Source organism: Scyliorhinus torazame, chromosome 30, assembly GCF_047496885.1.
Source record: "Scyliorhinus torazame isolate Kashiwa2021f chromosome 30, sScyTor2.1, whole genome shotgun sequence".
NCBI classification, from domain to species: domain Eukaryota; kingdom Metazoa; phylum Chordata; class Chondrichthyes; order Carcharhiniformes; family Scyliorhinidae; genus Scyliorhinus; species Scyliorhinus torazame.
Genome location: NC_092736.1, coordinates 25,345,779 through 25,362,188, shown reverse-complemented (window position 1 = coordinate 25,362,188; position 16,410 = coordinate 25,345,779). Strand labels below are relative to the sequence as shown.

Genomic DNA, 16,410 nt, shown 5'->3' with positions numbered 1-16,410 from the left:
GGCGACTAGGGGCTTTTCACAGTAACTTCATTTGAAGCCTACTTGTGACAATAAGCGATTTTCATTTTAATTTCATCTCCCGAGGCCGCAAAGCGATCCCCGACCTACTCCCCCCCCCCACCCCCAGTCCCAACGCATTATCGGAGGCCCCGCAACTCCTGAACATCCACGCAGGACACCCCTGGTCCGATTGTGCAACAAATGCCACCTGGACACCTTGGCAATGCCAGGTTGGCACCAAGGTGCCACACTGGCACTGCCAGGGTGCCAAGCTGGCATTAGCATTGCCAGGTCACCACCCTGTGCACAGGGTATGCAGCTGAGGGCCTCCGATCCCATGGGAGACCCACACGAGTGCCATTCCGTCTGGTCCCTGTTTGAGGGGACCAGTGCTGAACGCCGCTTGCCTGAGGTCTCCGAAGCGAAGGGGTTGAATCCCAAAGCCTCAGGTACCTTGGGAATTTGCACATTGGAGTGAGGCTTACTGCCTCACTCTAATATACAGATTTGCCAAAACGTGATCCCGCACAAAATGGGCTGGATTCACATCTCAACGTCTCGCGAGATCCAATGCGATGGATCTTGCCAGATGTGGCGAACCACATAAATCTCAGGATCAGCGTCTCCCAGCTTAAATCGGCCATGCTGTGCGGCTGCGAGCTGCTTTACTGGCGCAGCGTGGCCGTTGGATTGTACCCCAAGTGTGGGCTAAATCACCCCAGAGAACCTCACCAGGGCCCCAAAAAGTGACTAAGTGTCATTGGATAGTGGTGGGGAACTCGCTGGCGGGAAACTCCCTGAAAAACCTGACACAAATTAACTTAGAAATGCTTCCATTGAATTTTGCCCTCTATTTGAATTTGATAAATTCCTTGCCCAGCTCAGTTGATCGATACAGTTTTTACTCCATAACCAAGTCCATTTATATTAAAGATCAACTTAATGCACAAGGATACTTAATGCGGTTTATCTGTGCAATAATAACCTGAAAATCAATTATGAACAGACTGTATGACAACCAAGTAAACCGAAACCACCATAAATTCAGAAGACCTATGTGGTGATCCACTGTATTAGGTGATGTAAGGTAGGACCTGCACTACAGGTTCGCCGGTAGCTCCTGCCGGCTGGCTCCGCCCACGGAGAACTGTATAAATATGCATGACCTCCAGTGCCCTGCCATTTCGCCAGCTGCAGCAGAAGGCCACCTTCTGTTGTACCCAACTTTAGTCTTTGTGCAATTGATCGTGCATCAATTTATTACAGTCAGATGTTCCACAGAATGGATATCCTAATTAAGCCCGATCACCTGCAGCTGGATCCGCCCTCGCCCGATGCCAGAAAAGACTTTGCTCACTGGCTAGCATGTTTTGAGGCCTTCATCAACGCGGCGGACCCCGCGCCAACGGAGGCTCAGAAGATAAACGTCCTGTACTCCAGACTGAGCTCCAGCATGTTCCCGTTGATCCAAGACGCCATGAATTACACAAAGCAATGGAACTCCTTAAGGAACACTACGCGCAGAAGGCAAACACACTCTTCGCCAGGCATGTACTCGCCACCCGCTCGCAACTACTCAAAGACTTAGAACAAAGAACAAAGAACAAAGAAATGTACAGCACAGGAACAGGCCCTTCGGCCCTCCAAGCCCGTGCCGACCATACTGCCCGACTAAACTACAATCTTCTACACTTCCTGGTTCCGTATCCTTCTATTCCCATCCTATTCATATATTTGTCAAGATGCCCCTTAAATGTCCCTATCGTCCCTGCCTCCACTACCTCCTCCGGTAGTGAGTTCCAGGCACCCACTACCCTCTGCGTAAAAAACTTGCCTCGTACATCTACTCTAAACTTTGCCCCTCTCACCTTAAACCTATGCCCCCTAGTAATTGACCCCTCTACCCTGGGGAAAAGCCTCTGACTATCCACTCTGTCTATGCCCCTCATAATTTTGTATACCTCTATCAGGTCGCCCCTCAACCTCCTTCGTTCCAGTGAGAACAAACCGAGTTTATTCAATCGCTCCTCATAGCTTATGCCCTCCATACCAGGCAACATTCTGGTAAATCTCTTCTGCACCCTCTCTAAAGCCTCCACATCCTTCTGGTAGTGTGGCGACCAGAATTGAACACTATACTCCAAGTGTGGCCTAACTAAGGTTCTATACAGCTGCAACATGACTTGCCAATTCTTATACTCAATGCCCCGGCCAATGAAGGCAAGCATGCCGTATGCCTTCTTGACTACCTTCTCCACCTGTGTAGCCCCTTTCAGTGATCTGTGGACCTGTACTCCTAGATCTCTTTGACTTTCAATACTCTTGAGGGTTCTACCATTCACTGTATATTCCCTACCTGCATTAGCCCTTCCAAAATGCATTACCTCACATTTGTCCAGGTTAAACTCCATCTGCCATCTCTCCGCCCAAGTCTCCAGACAATCTAAATCCTGCTGTATCCTCAGACAGTCCTCATCGCTATCCGCAATTCCACCAACCTTTGTGTCGTCTGCAAACTTACTAATCAGACCAGTTACATTTTCCTCCAAATCATTTATATATACTACAAAGAGCAAAGGTCCCAGCACTGATCCCTGTGGAACACCACTGGTCACAGCCCTCCAATTAGAAAAGCATCCCTCCATTGCTACCCTCTGCCTTCTATGGCCTAGCCAGTTCTGTATCCACCTTGCCAGTTCACCCCTGATCCCGTGTGACTTCACCTTTTGTACTAGTCTACCATGAGGGACCTTGTCAAAGGCCTTACTGAAGTCCATATAGACAACATCTACTGCCCTACCTGCATCAATCATCTTAGTGACCTCCTCGAAAAACTCTATCAAGTTAGTGAGACACGACCTCCCCTTCACAAAACCGTGCTGCCTCTCACTAATACGTCCATTTGCTTCCAAATGGGAGTAGATCCTGTCTCGAAGAATTCTCTCCAGTAATTTCCCTACCACTGAAGTAAGGCTCACCGGCCTGTAGTTCCCGGGATTATCCCTGCCACCCTTCTTAAACAGAGGAACAACATTGGCTATTCTCCAGTCCTCCGGGACATCCCCTGAAGACAGCGAGGATCCAAAGATTTCTGTCAAGGCCTCAGCAATTTCCTCTCCAGCCTCCTTCAGTATTCTGGGGTAGATCCCATCCGGCCCTGGGGACTTATCTACCTTAATATTTTTTAAGACACCCAACACCTCGTCTTTTTGGATCACAATGTGACCCAGGCTATCTACACCCCCTTCTCCAGACTCAACATCTACCAATTCCTTCTCTTTGGTGAATACTGATGCAAAGTATTCATTTAGTACCTCGCCCATTTCCTCTGGCTCCACACATAGATTCCCTTGCCTATCCTTCAGTGGGCCAACCCTTTCCCTGGCTACCCTCTTACTTTTTATGTAAGTGTAAAAAGCCTTGGGATTTTCCTTAACCCTATTTGCCAATGCCTTTTCATGACCCCTTCTAGCCCTCCTGACTCCTTGCTTAAGTTCCTTCCTACTTTCCTTATATGCCACACAGGCTTCGTCTGTTCCCAGCCTTTTAGCCCTGACAAATGCCTCCTTTTTCTTTTTGACGAGGCCTACAATATCACTCGTCATCCAAGGTTCCCGAAAATTGCCGTATTTATCTTTCTTCCTCACAGGAACATGCCTGTCCTGTATTCCTTTCAACTGACACTTGAAAGCCTCCCACATGTCAGATGTTGATTTGCCCTCAAACATCCGCCCCCAATCTATGTTCTTCAGTTCCCGCCTAATATTGTTATAATTAGCCTTCCCCCAATTTAGCACATTCATCCTCGGACCACTCTTATCCTTGTCCACCAGTACTTTAAAACTTACTGAATTGTGGTCACTGTTACCGAAATGCTCCCCTACTGAAACATCTACCACCTGGCCGGGCTCATTCCCCAATACCAGGTCCAGTACCGCCCCTTCCCTAGTTGGACTGTTTACATATTGTTTTAAGAAGCCCTCCTGGATGCTCCTTACAAACTCTGCCCCGTCTAAGCCCCTGGCACTAAGTGAGTCCCAGTCAATATTGGGGAAGTTGAAGTCTCCCATCACCACAACCCTGTTGTTTTTACTCTTTTCCAAAATCTGTCTACCTATCTGCTCCTCTATCTCCCGCTGGCTGTTGGGAGGCCTGTAGTATACCCCCAACATTGTGACTGCACCCTTCTTATTCCTGATCTCTACCCATATAGCCTCACTGCCCTCTGAGGTGTCCTCTCGCTGTATAGCTGTGATACTCTCCTGAACAAGTAGCGCAACTCCGCCTCCCCTTTTACATCCCCCTCTATCCCGCCTGAAACATCTAAATCCTGGAACGTTTAGCTGCCAATCCTGCCCTTCCCTCAACCAGGTCTCTGTAATGGCAACAACATCATAGTTCCAAGTAGTAATCCAAGCTCTAAGTTCATCTGCCTTACCCGTAATGCTCCTTGCATTAAAACATATGCACTTCAGGCCACCAGACCCGCTGTGTTCAGCAACTTCTCCCCGTCTGCGCTGCCTCAGAGCCACACTGTCCCTATTCCCTAGTTCTCCCTCAATGCTCTCACCTTCTGACCTATTGCTCCCGTGCCCACCCCCCTGCCATACTAGTTTAAACCCTCCCGTGTGACACTAGCAAACCTCGCGGCCAGGATATTTATGCCTCTCCGGTTTAGATGCAACCCGTCCATCTTATACAGGTCACACCTGCCCCGGAAGAGCTCCCAGTGGTCCAGATAACAGAAACCCTCCCTCCTACACCAGCTGTTTAGCCACGTGTTTGTCTGCTCTATCTTCCTATTTCTAGCCTCACTGGCACGTGGCACAGGGAGTAATCCCGAGATTACAACCCTCGAGGTCCTGTCTTTTAACTTTCTGCCTAGCTCCCTGAACTCCTGCTGCAGGACCTCATGCCCCTTCCTGCCTATGTCGTTAGTACCAATATGTACAACGACCTCTGCCTGTTTGCCCTCCCCCTTCAGGATTCCCTCTACCCGTTCGGAGACATCCTGGACCCTGGCACCAGGGAGGCAACATACCATCCTGGAGTCTCTTTCACGTCCACAGAAGCGCCTATCTGTGCCCCTGACTATAGAGTCCCCTATAACTATTACTCTTCTGCGCTTTGACCCTCCCTTCTGAACATCAGAGCCAGCCGTGGTGCCACTGCTCTGGCTGCTGCTGTTTTCCCCTGATAGGCTATCCCCCCCGACAGTATCCAAAGGGGTATATCTGTTCGAGAGGGGGACAACCACAGGGGATTCCTGCACTGACTGCCTGCCCTTTCTGGTGGTCACCCATTTCTCTGCCTGCACCTTGGGTGTGACCACACTTACATAACTGCGATCTTTGACGCTTTCCGCCACCTGCATGCTCCTAAGTGCATCCAATTGCTGCTCCAACCGAACCATGCGGTCTGTGAGGAGCTGCAGTTGGGTGCACTTTCTGCAGATGAAGCCATCCGGGACACTGGAAGCCTCCCGGACCTGCCACATCTCACAGTCAGAGCACAGCACCCCTCTAACTGACATTGCGTCAATTAATTAAAATTAAAATTTGTCTTTTTTTTTAATACTTTTTTTAAATTTCAAAGTTACTGTCAACTATCTGTTTCCTAGCACTAGATTTCTACTAGAAATGCGATAGCTAACTATAATATTCTCCGATCTCTGGCTTAGATATCCTCTAAATTATAATTAAGTTATTATGTTTAATTAGATCCCAAATACTCAAAAAAATTTAGGTTAGAATCCCAACCAGCCACTCAGGTCACAGCTTTTCTGTGATGTCACTTCAGTTTCCCCCCGACACACACAATTTGAAAAACAGGTATAAAAGTAAAAATCACTTGCTTACCTTCTGAGATGTTCTCAGGTTCCCTCGCTGACAGAGACTGCTCCTCCACCTCCAATCCTTGACCTGCACAATGCTAATAATATAATAATATAATATGGCACTTACCTTACACCAATGGGTCTTATTATTAGGTTAGAGGAGGAGGGCGGGTGGGAGACACTACACGTGTAGTGTCTCGGGTTTCCTCTCCACCAGAATTTATTCTGCCGGGCCCTAATTCCACTTGTCCGGGACTGTGACTGTCAGGCCGTTACGGCCGCCGAACATGCAAATCTCCTCATGCGCGATGCCTTCGTGACGGGGATTGCCTCGGACCGCATCCGAGAACGATTACTGGAAGGGGCCACGCTCGAACTGGCGGAGACGAAAACCTTGGCGCTCTCAATGACGGTCGCATCCCGTAACGTACAATCGTACCCCTCCTGCCGCGCTGCCCACCCTTCTACTCCTTCCTACCCCTCCTGGACCCCGCCGACGACCTCCTCAGCCGGGGCCCTGCCTTCCCAATACGCCTGCGCCGCACACAGATCTGCGCACCCTGGAGTTCCCCGCTGCTACTTCTGCCGTCAGCAGAAGCACCACCGCCAACATTGCCTGGCCCGCACTGCAGTTTGTAAAGCCTGCAGTAAAAAGGGCCACTTCGCGGCTGTGTGCCAGGCCCGCGCAGTCGCTGCGATCGCGCCCGCTATCGCCCCCTCCAGACGCCAGGCGCACAATGGGAATTGCCACCTTCTCCTCCCGGGTCCATGTGCGACCAATGGGCGCCGCCATCTTATTCCCCTTCGGCCACATGCGCCCCATGGGCGTCGCAATCTTGTCCCAACCCCGCAATGTGCGCCCCATGGGCGCTGCCATCTGGTCCCGACCCCGCAATGTGCGCACCATGGGCGCCGCCATCTGGTCCTGCCCCCGCAATGTGCGCACCATGGGCGCGCCATCTTATGCCCCACAGGTCTCCGGACATCCCGACATCGGAACCGCACACGCTCGCCACCCGAAGCATCTGATGGCTACCCGCAGCTCACTTCGATGACGCTGGACCAATCTCGCCCGCTCACCTGGCCACCGCATCGACGACCGTTAAAATCAACGGCCACGCGACCTCGTGCCTGCTGGACTCCGGGAGCACCGAAAGCTTCGTTCACCCAGATATGGTAAGGCACTGCTCCCTCACAGTCCACCCTGCCAATCAAAGGACCTCCCTAGCCTCCGTATCCCACTCTGTCCCGATCCGAGGCTTTTGTACAGTCACCCTCACGGTCCAGGGAGTAGAATTTAGTAACTTCCGCCTCTATGTCGTTCCTAATCTCTGCACTGCACTCCTGTTGGGCCTGGACTTCCAGTGCAACCTCCAGAGCCTCACCCTCAAATTCGGCGGGCCCTTACCCCCCCTTACCGTTTGCGGCCTCGCGACCCTCAAGTTCGATCCCCCCCCCTCCCTTTTTGCCAATCTAACTGCGGATTGCAAGCCCGTTGCCACTAGGAGCAGACGGCACAGCACCCAGGACAAGACCTTCATCAGGTCCGAAGTCCAGCGGCTGCTTAAGGAGGGTATTATCGAGGCCAGCAACAGCCCGTGGAGAGCCCAAGTGGTAGTGGTTAAAACTGGGGAGAAACACAGGATGGTCGTGGACTACAGCCAGACCATCAATCGGTACACACAGCTCGACGCGTACCCCCTCCCACGTATATCTGATATGGTCAATCAGATTGTGCAGTACCGGGTCTTCTCAACAATTGACCTGAAATCCGCCTACCACCAGCTCCCCATCCGGAAGTCGGACCGGCCATACACTGCCTTCGAGGCAGACGGTCGCCTCTACCACTTCCTTAGGGTCCCTTCAGGTGTCACAAATGGGGTCTCGGTCTTCCAAAGAGAGATGGACCGAATGGTCGACCAGTACGGTTTGCGGGCCACCTTTCCATACTTAGATAATGTCACCATCTGCGGCTATGACCAGCAGGACCACGATGCCGACCTCGTTAAATAACAAAGAGAAGTGTGAGTTCAGCACGACCCGGTTAGCCATTCTCGGCTATATAGTCCAAAACGGACATCTCGGGCCCGACCCCGACCGCATGCGCCCCCTCATGGAACTTCCCCTCCCCCACTGCCCCAAGGCACTCAAACGCTGCCTGGGGTTCTTTTCCTATTACGCTCAGTGGGTCCCAAGCTATGCGGACAAGGCCCGCCCACTCATTCAGTCTACCCAATTCCCCCTCGCGGCCGAGGCACAACACGCTTTCGCCTGCATCAGAGCAGACATCGCCAAGGCCGGGATGCGCGCAGTGGACGATCACTGCCTTTCCAAGTAGAAAGCGACGCTTCAGATGTTGCCCTTGCCGCCACTCTAAACCAGGCAGGCAGACTCATGGCATATTTTTCCCGCACCCTTCATGCCTCTGAAATTCGACACTCATCCGTTGAAAAGGAGGCCCAAGCTATTGCTGAAGCTGTGCGGCATTGGAGGCATTACCTGGCCAGTAAGAGATTCACTCTACTTACGGATCAACGGTCGGTAGCCTTCACGTTCAATAACACACAGCGGGGCAAGATCAAAAATGATAAAATCTTGCGGTGGAGAATCGAACTCTCCACCTATAATTACGAGACCGTGTATCGCCCCGGTAAACTCAACGAGCCCCCAGACGCAATCTCCCGAGGTCCATGTGCCAGCGCACAAGTGGACCAACCTTGGGCCCTACACGACAGCCTTTGTCACCCGGGGGTCACTCGATTGTACCATCTGGTCAAAGCTTGCAATCTGCCTACTCCGTCGAGGAAGTAAAGACAGTCACCAGGGACTGCCAGGTCTGTGCGGAGTGCAAGCTGCATTTCTACCGTCCAGACCGTGCGCGCCTGGTGAAGGCTTCCCGCCCCTTTGAATGCCTCAGCGTGGATTTCAAAGGGCCCCTCCCCTCCACCGACCGTAACATGTACATTCTCAGTGAGGTCGATGAGTGCTCCAGATTCCCCTTCGCCATCCCATGCCCCGATATGACGACTGCCACCGTCATCAAGGCCCTCAGCACCATCTTCGCTCTGTTCGGTTTCCCCGTCTACATCCACAGTGACAGGGGATCCTCATTCATGAGCGATGAGCTGCGTCAGTTCCTGCTCAGCAGGGGCATAGCCTCCAGCAGGACGACCAGTTACAACCCCCGGGGAAACGGGCAAGTAGAACGGGAGAATGGGCCGGTTTGGAAGGCCGTCCAGCTGGCCCTACGGTCCAGGAACCTCCCAGCCTCTCGCTGGCAGGAGGTCCTCCCTGACGCTCTACACTCCATCCGGTCACTATTGTGCACCGTCACCAATAACACACCTCATGAACGTCTTTTTACCTTCCCCAGGAAGTCCACATCCGGGGTGTCGCTCCCGACTTGGCTCGCTGCTCCAGGACCGGCCCTCCTCCGTAGGCATGTCCGACTCCACAAGGCGGCCCCCTTGGTGGACAGGGTTCACCTGCTCCACGCCAACCCTCAATATGCCTACGTTGAGTTCCCCGACGGCCGCCAAGATACTGTCTCACTCAGGGACCTGGCACCGTCAGGTTCCACCCCAACACCCCCCCCCCCCCCCCCCCCCCCACCGTGCCACCAATATTGACCCCACCAGACCACCCCCCCAAGAGGACATCGGCATGCTCCCGGAGTTCCCCGATGACTGGCCAGCATCAGCACTGCCACCACCGCCATCGGTGCCACCTCCACCACCGACTTCGACACCACCGGTACGCCGCTCCCAACGATGCACCAAAGCACCGGACCGGCTGAACCTTTGACGGACTCCGGACCGTCAACATGGACTTTTCTTTCCCTACCACTGTACATAATTGCACTAATTGTACATAGTTTCACGTCACCCTCGCCGGACTCATTTTTAACAGGAGGTGAATGTGGTGAACCACTGTATTAGGAGATGTAAGGTAGGACCTGCACTACAGGTTCGCCGGTAGCTCCTGCCGGCTGGCTCCGCCCACGGAGAACTGTATAAATATGCATGACCTCCAGTGCCCTGCCATTTCGCAGCTGCAGCAGGAGGCCACGCATCTGACTGTAATAAAGTCACAGTTGTACCCAACTTTAGTCTTTGTGCAATTGATCCGTGCATCAACCTACCTAACCAACCCCTAATTTTCTTGAGGTAGTTACATCCTAAAGTGGGCTGTGGAAAATCCAACACCACGGTGGACGTAGAAAGTTGGAAAGTATCCTTGTGTTTTGGTGGCTCGGGTCTAAAGTTTGATCTGCTCATAACATATATTTCGAACATAGCCTTTTTATATCTGCATTCTGCAGTTTTGATGTATAGTTCAATGCTTTATTTTCTTTGTTGTGCTATGTTCAAAATTACATCCGTTGGCAGGATCCTCTGGTCCACTGGCTGCGCACCCACGTCTGCAGGTTTTCTGATGGCATGGGGTGCCCACAATGGGAAACCCCATTGGTCGGCTGCGGGAATGAAGAATCCCGCTGCCGGCAGGGGCGTGCCGTGCAGGGAAATGCGGGTTGCGGACTGGAAAATACTGCCCCTAGTCTCGTTCCACCTCATCTTTCACGTTAATGGAGTACTTACGTTACTATTTCCTATTTGCAACAAATCACACTTGTCTACCACATTATCACCTATCAATCTTTAAACCATTTAAATATTTTGTTAGGCTCATATTCTAGATCCTGATCTGTCCCCTCAGGTTCAACATTTGCTAGTTTGGTAGTGTCTGTATATTTAAGCGGTTTGCATTGAGCTTAAATCTTGAATGCAGATTAGCAGCTATAGAGGTCACAATATGTATCCGAAGACTCTCCTCCGAGCACTCTCTTTATCCTGACATGAATCAGTAAGTAATTCTGTTGCTTTTTATCCTTCCAGCTATTTTCTTATCCATTTTGCGAAAGTCTACGTCCACTATGGTGTTGAATTTTCCACAGACCACTTTAGGATGCAACTATCTGAAGAAAATTAGGGATTGGTTAGGTAGGTCTTCTGAATTTATGGTGGTTTCTGTTTACTTGGTTGTCATACAGTCTGTTCATAATTGATTTTTAGATTATTATTGCACAGATAAACTGCAAATTTACTCTTGATAACTGATTCCATTATTTACCCAATATCAATACAAAACTAATAGATTTAAAGTTGCCTACTTATATAGAAGAAATAAATTGTGATACATTATCCAGAATATTAATATGTACGCTCAAAACTTATTCCTAGGGGGTTGTGTGCACTTTTATTACCTTGCCTTGGGACAATGTACCATGATTTGGCTTACCCTCTGGATGTTTGGGACATATCTCACACGGGACGCCCCATCCTTCTCCAGGCATTAAACTGCAACAACACGTTGCTTTTGTGATGTTCTGGTGCTTGGGTGCAGAGCACACACCATTTTCAAATTTAGAAAAGCAAAAGCTCTCCCTGATATCTAAAAATGACAGAGTACAAGTATTAGCATAAAATAAGTTAGTTCCGCAACACTCCTTACAAAAGCATGCAACATCCATTGTGGTAAAATCAATGAAGACATAATTATTTGAACACAATGTTTCAACATACATTTGATGAAGTGGAAAATATTTTTTAAAGTAATATTTATTTTGAAATTAGAATTATAAATATAAAAATCTAACCTATTTTAGTACTGATTGCAGCATTCACAATATCTAACATCTACAGGCTTGTATATTTTTTGTATTGTTTCCCATTCTTTGCACAAAGGGAACAAATTTCATAAGTTATGCACTCGCATGCAGAAGAACTTCATTTGTGAAAGCTATGAAGGCAAACTTTTGTTTCCACCTTCATTTGGGTTGCTTGCAACTAAAAAGACAGCTGCCGCTATGACGTGGTCAGTTTAACACAGTACGGTAGTTCTAGATGGTTTGAGTTTGTTAGAGGTAGAATTATTTGAATGTGGAGTTGAATTGAGAAGATTGGGCTTGCATCTTCATCTGCTATCTCTGGTGAGTTCTGCTGACAGTATGGTGGCAATCTGTGTATCACTCTGAGTTGAGTTCCTTTTAGCCTTACTTGTTCAGATCAGCAATTTGCTGATTAATTTATGCTGGTTTTAGAAGGCACTTTTTAGGTTTCTGATCCTTGGAGAGGATACAGCTTGCAAAGGCCATGAAAAGCATGCAATCGGAGTCATTTGACGCCTACAACAGTGATCTTTTTATGTGAATCTGCATAATAAAGTTAAATCTAAACTTAGCTTTAAAAAAAACTGCTGCTTTGATAAAGTAATTAAAACATAATCGGTTTTGTTTAACAAAATCCCCAAAATTTGTGTGTGTTAATATTTGACAGGAACGCTTGAAATAGTACATAGCTGTCCTTTAGTTAAATATGGAGACAAGATAATTAACAGTAGGTATAACAGATAAACATTTTCAATAAGCACTTTCAGTGGGGCAATGTTTACAGCTGGGAATGCAGTTTTGTGAAATCAGCCATTACGTTTTTGCAATGGCCAAGAAGTTAGCAGTCGTCCAAAATCAGAGCCAAAACTTGTTGACAAGCAACATATACCAAAAGCAGTGTTTTGAAAGTTAAATGAGTTGAAAAGCTAGCATTCCCAAAAAATCGCTAATATATTCCTTGACTCAAAAAGGGGAACTCTTTGCTTTGAGTCTTAGAGAATCCACTTAACCCTGTGAAGTATTTTATTTATTTAACAGCTCTGGTTGTTATTGGTGCAGAAGTCTTAATTAGATAAGATGGGTTAAGAAGGATTACGTTAAGAAAGAAAGTGTGCAGGAGAATATAAGAGGACGAAAAAGACCTTCAACAGCAGTAACGTATCAAGAATAATCAATGTGCAGGAAATGAAATGCTACAGTTCCCAAAGTAGTCGATTGGTAGTACAAATTTGAGAATTGCTGAAAAATGGGCTATCAGAGCTTTTTGTCTTGCACTCCTCAAGATATTCAGTTGTAAGGCACTAAGTGGCTGATTGAGGGACCCACAATTGAAAAGGGACAGCCCTTTCTGTTGAATCCCCTCTTGAGCCCCAGTTCATGAACCCCCCTCTATCCATCTCTCACCTGTCGCCTGGGTCCGAGGTCTGGGGTGGTTGTTGTTCCAGCAGAATTTACCATCTCCACAGTGCACTGCTGTTGAGACGAGCTTCTGGCCCTGATTGGCCAGCAACTCATGGTAAAATACGACACAGGGGTCTCCGCTCGACACACTGGGTCCTAATCCCAGGGAAAGGCCTACCGCTGACCAGTCAACTGTCTGATGGCACTTACTACTAACGGGCCTTCCAGGAAAGAGGTGATGCAGGATTCTTGCTATCTCTGCCATTGGCACAAACTTCTGCCCTCCTATTGCAAGATTGAAATAATGCTGATAGGTCAGAGGAGGTGCTAAATCAAGGTCCCATCTGCTCTCTGAGGTGGATATAAAAGATCTCATGGTGCTATTTCAACAGTAATTCTTGGTGTCCTAGTCAATATTGATCCCTCAATCAGCATCAATAAAGTTACCGGATCATCATCACATTACTGTTGGCTCTGTAGTTTCTATGTTGCAACAGTAATTATGGGTGGGATTGGGTAGGCAAATTCAGAGTGCAGCCAGAAGTCAGTTTTCTGTCATTGTAATAAAGGATTGCAATTTCGCTCCTGACTTTCATGGTGGATTGGGTAGCCCACCATGCCATGTCAGGAACCGCACATGAACCATCACATGAATGCTCGTTAAAAACCCAGCTTGTTGGAATCATGATTCCACTCCAAATCAAATGGCCAAGCCAGCAGCTAATTAGAACAGATCTGCTACGTTTGCGAGCCTAGGGGCACTGGAGGAGAAGTTCGAGTTACCTCTGGGAAATGCCTTTAGATATATGCAGGTGAGGGCTTTTGTGAGGCGACAGGTGAGGGAATTCCCGTTGCTCCCGGCACAAGAAGTTCAAGATAGGGTGATCTCGGGTGTATGGGTCGGGGAGGGCAAGGTGTCGGAAATACACCAGGAGTTGAAAGAAGAGGGGAAGCGCTGGTAGAAGAGTTGATGGGTAAATGGGAGGAGGAGCTGGGGGAGGAGATCGAGGAAGGTCTGTGGGCTGATGCCCTAGGTAGGATTAATTCCTCCTCCTCGTGTGCCAGGCTCAGCCTTATACAATTTAAGGTGGTCCACAGAGCGCACTTGACGGGGGCGAGGTTGAGTAGGTTCTTTGGGGTAGAGGACAGATGTGGAAGGTGCTCAGGGAGCCCGGCGAACCATGTCCATATGTTTTGGTCATGCCCGGCACTGGAGGGGTTCTGGAGAGGAATGGCGGGAGCAATATCTCAGGTGGTGAAAGTCCGGGTCAAGCCAAGCTGGGGGCTAGCAATATTTGGAGTAGTGGACGAACCGGGAGTGCAGGAGGCGAAAGAGGCTGGCATTCTGGCCTTTGCGTCCCTAGGAGCCCGGCGAAGGATCTTGCTAATGTGGAAGGAGGCGAAGCCCCCCAGCCTAGAGAAATGATATGGCTGGGTTCATAAAGTTGGAGAGGATTAAGTTCGCCTTGAGAGGGTCTGCGCAGGGGTTTTACAGGCGGTGGCAACCGTTCCTAGACTATCTCGGTCTAGGAACCGAGGAAGGTCGGTCAGCAGCAGCAGCAACCTGGGGGGGGGGGGGGGGGGGACGGACACGTCCTGGGAGGGGGGGGGGGGGGGGGGGGGAAGAGGGGGGACTGCCTGGGGGGGTGGATGGGATGAGCAAGAGATAACATGAAGGGTTGGGAAAACTGGCACGTACGGGTGAGGGCCAGTGTACAAAGCTGTGTAAATATATATTATATAAAATTGTGTTAAAAACCTTTAATAAATATATTTTTAAAAAAAAGAACAGATCTGCTAATTAGCCAGATATAACCGACATGCACCTGATGAACTGCACTTCAAGGTTTTTTTCATGCAGCATTCGCCTACCTTTCACTGTGCTATGCTTGCGGCTGCTCTGACTTCATGCAGGCCTGGAGGGAGTGAAAAGTTGGTCTCGTAGTAGAACAGAACAGCACCATTTTGACAGCCAATGGAATGACGCAGTTGAAAAATAACTTTGGAAAAAAATTAACTAGGGAAGCGGTCTGAGAGCTTGTGGTAGGAGTTGACTGTAAATTTGAATTGATTGAAGGGGTACCTTAATTATTACCACTCCAGAACACAGAGAGCAAGACAAAGCTGAGACATGTTAGGAAGATTCAAGTGCCAATTGGAAGATTTGGGAAATTCAATTCATGGCGCTCAATCTTGTGTGAATCCATTATGACTTGAGGCCTAATGTTGAATGTGCGAATTACCATTTTTCCTCTCATCAGAATGCACCAAGGTTGGAAGGATCCAACTGTAAAGAGATCATGACTAAATTAAATAATGTAAAATGTTCCAAAAACCTCTACATATTGCAGCTGAGGGGTTCAGGCTGTACACGGTTCAACTATTACAGTGATTACAAGACTGGGCTCTAGTCTACTCCAAAGAAAACAGCCTGACAGTGACATGACTGAAGTTTATAGTGTTTGACTATATTCATCTAGATCCAGTTTGAATGTATTCATCTAGATCCAACTCCCTCTCTGAAGGTGCTGCCATGCCTAGATTGCTGGGGGGTAGGGAGGGGGGTGCATTGAGGGGGGGGGGGGGGACGACGACTCCATTTCTACTGACCTTTAAAGCTGTCCCATAGCTGCAAGGGAGGAAGTGGGGATGAAATGCCTGGAATGAGGGCAGCCCAATGATTCTCTAGCTTGGTGGTGGAAGATGCTCAATTGCAGGATAACGTTCAATCAGGTATCTGGTCAATTCCATAGAGACAAGGTGGAGTGCAGAATGGAAGCAGCAGGCGATACTGCATTTTTCATGCAGAGGGGACTGGTAGTATTGAGGATGTAGGGCGGCTGCGGAATGACTTGGACAGGCTAGGAGAGTGGACAAAGAAGTGGCAGATGGAATACAATGTGGAAAAGTGAGAGGTTATGCACTTTGGTAGGAAGAACGGAGGCATAGACTGTTTTCTAAATGGGAAAAGGCTTAGGAAATCAGAAACACAAACGGACTTAGGAGGCCTAATTCAAGATTCTCTTCAGGTTAACATGCAGGTTAGCAGTTGGCAGTTAGGATGGCAAATGCAATGTTAGCATTCATGGCGAGAGGGCTAGAATAGAAGAGCACGGATGCACTTCTGAGGCTGTATTTACTTCTAAGGCTCTGGTCAGACCCCATTTGGAGTATTATGAGTAGTTTTGGGCCCCATATCTAAGGAAGGATGTGCTGGTCTTGGAAAGGGTAAAGAGGAGGTTCACAAGAATAAACCCTGGAATGAAGAGCTTGTCATATGAGGAGCGGTTAAGGACTTTGGGTCTGTACTCATCGGAGTTTAGAAGGATGAAGGGGTCTTATTGAAACTCACAGGATACTGCAAGGCCTGGATAGAGTGGACGTGGAGAGAATGTTTCCACTAGTAGGAAAAACTCGAACCCGAGGGCACAGCCTCAGACTGAAGGGACGATCGTGTAAAACAGAGATGAGGAAGAATTTCTTCAGCCAGAGGGTGGTGAATCTG

General features: G+C 49.0%; 1 protein-coding gene across 1 annotated transcript in view; it reads right to left on the bottom strand.

Moving 5' to 3' along the window:
* The window catches only part of LOC140404453 (fibrillin-1-like), a 716,712-nt gene that overhangs the window by 107,062 nt on the left and 593,240 nt on the right, over window positions 1–16,410 (bottom strand). Inside the window, exon 50 of the mRNA XM_072493009.1 lies at window positions 11,135–11,287. Coding sequence (XP_072349110.1) covers window positions 11,135–11,287 — 153 coding nt within the window. The remainder of the gene's footprint in view (window positions 1–11,134; window positions 11,288–16,410) is intronic.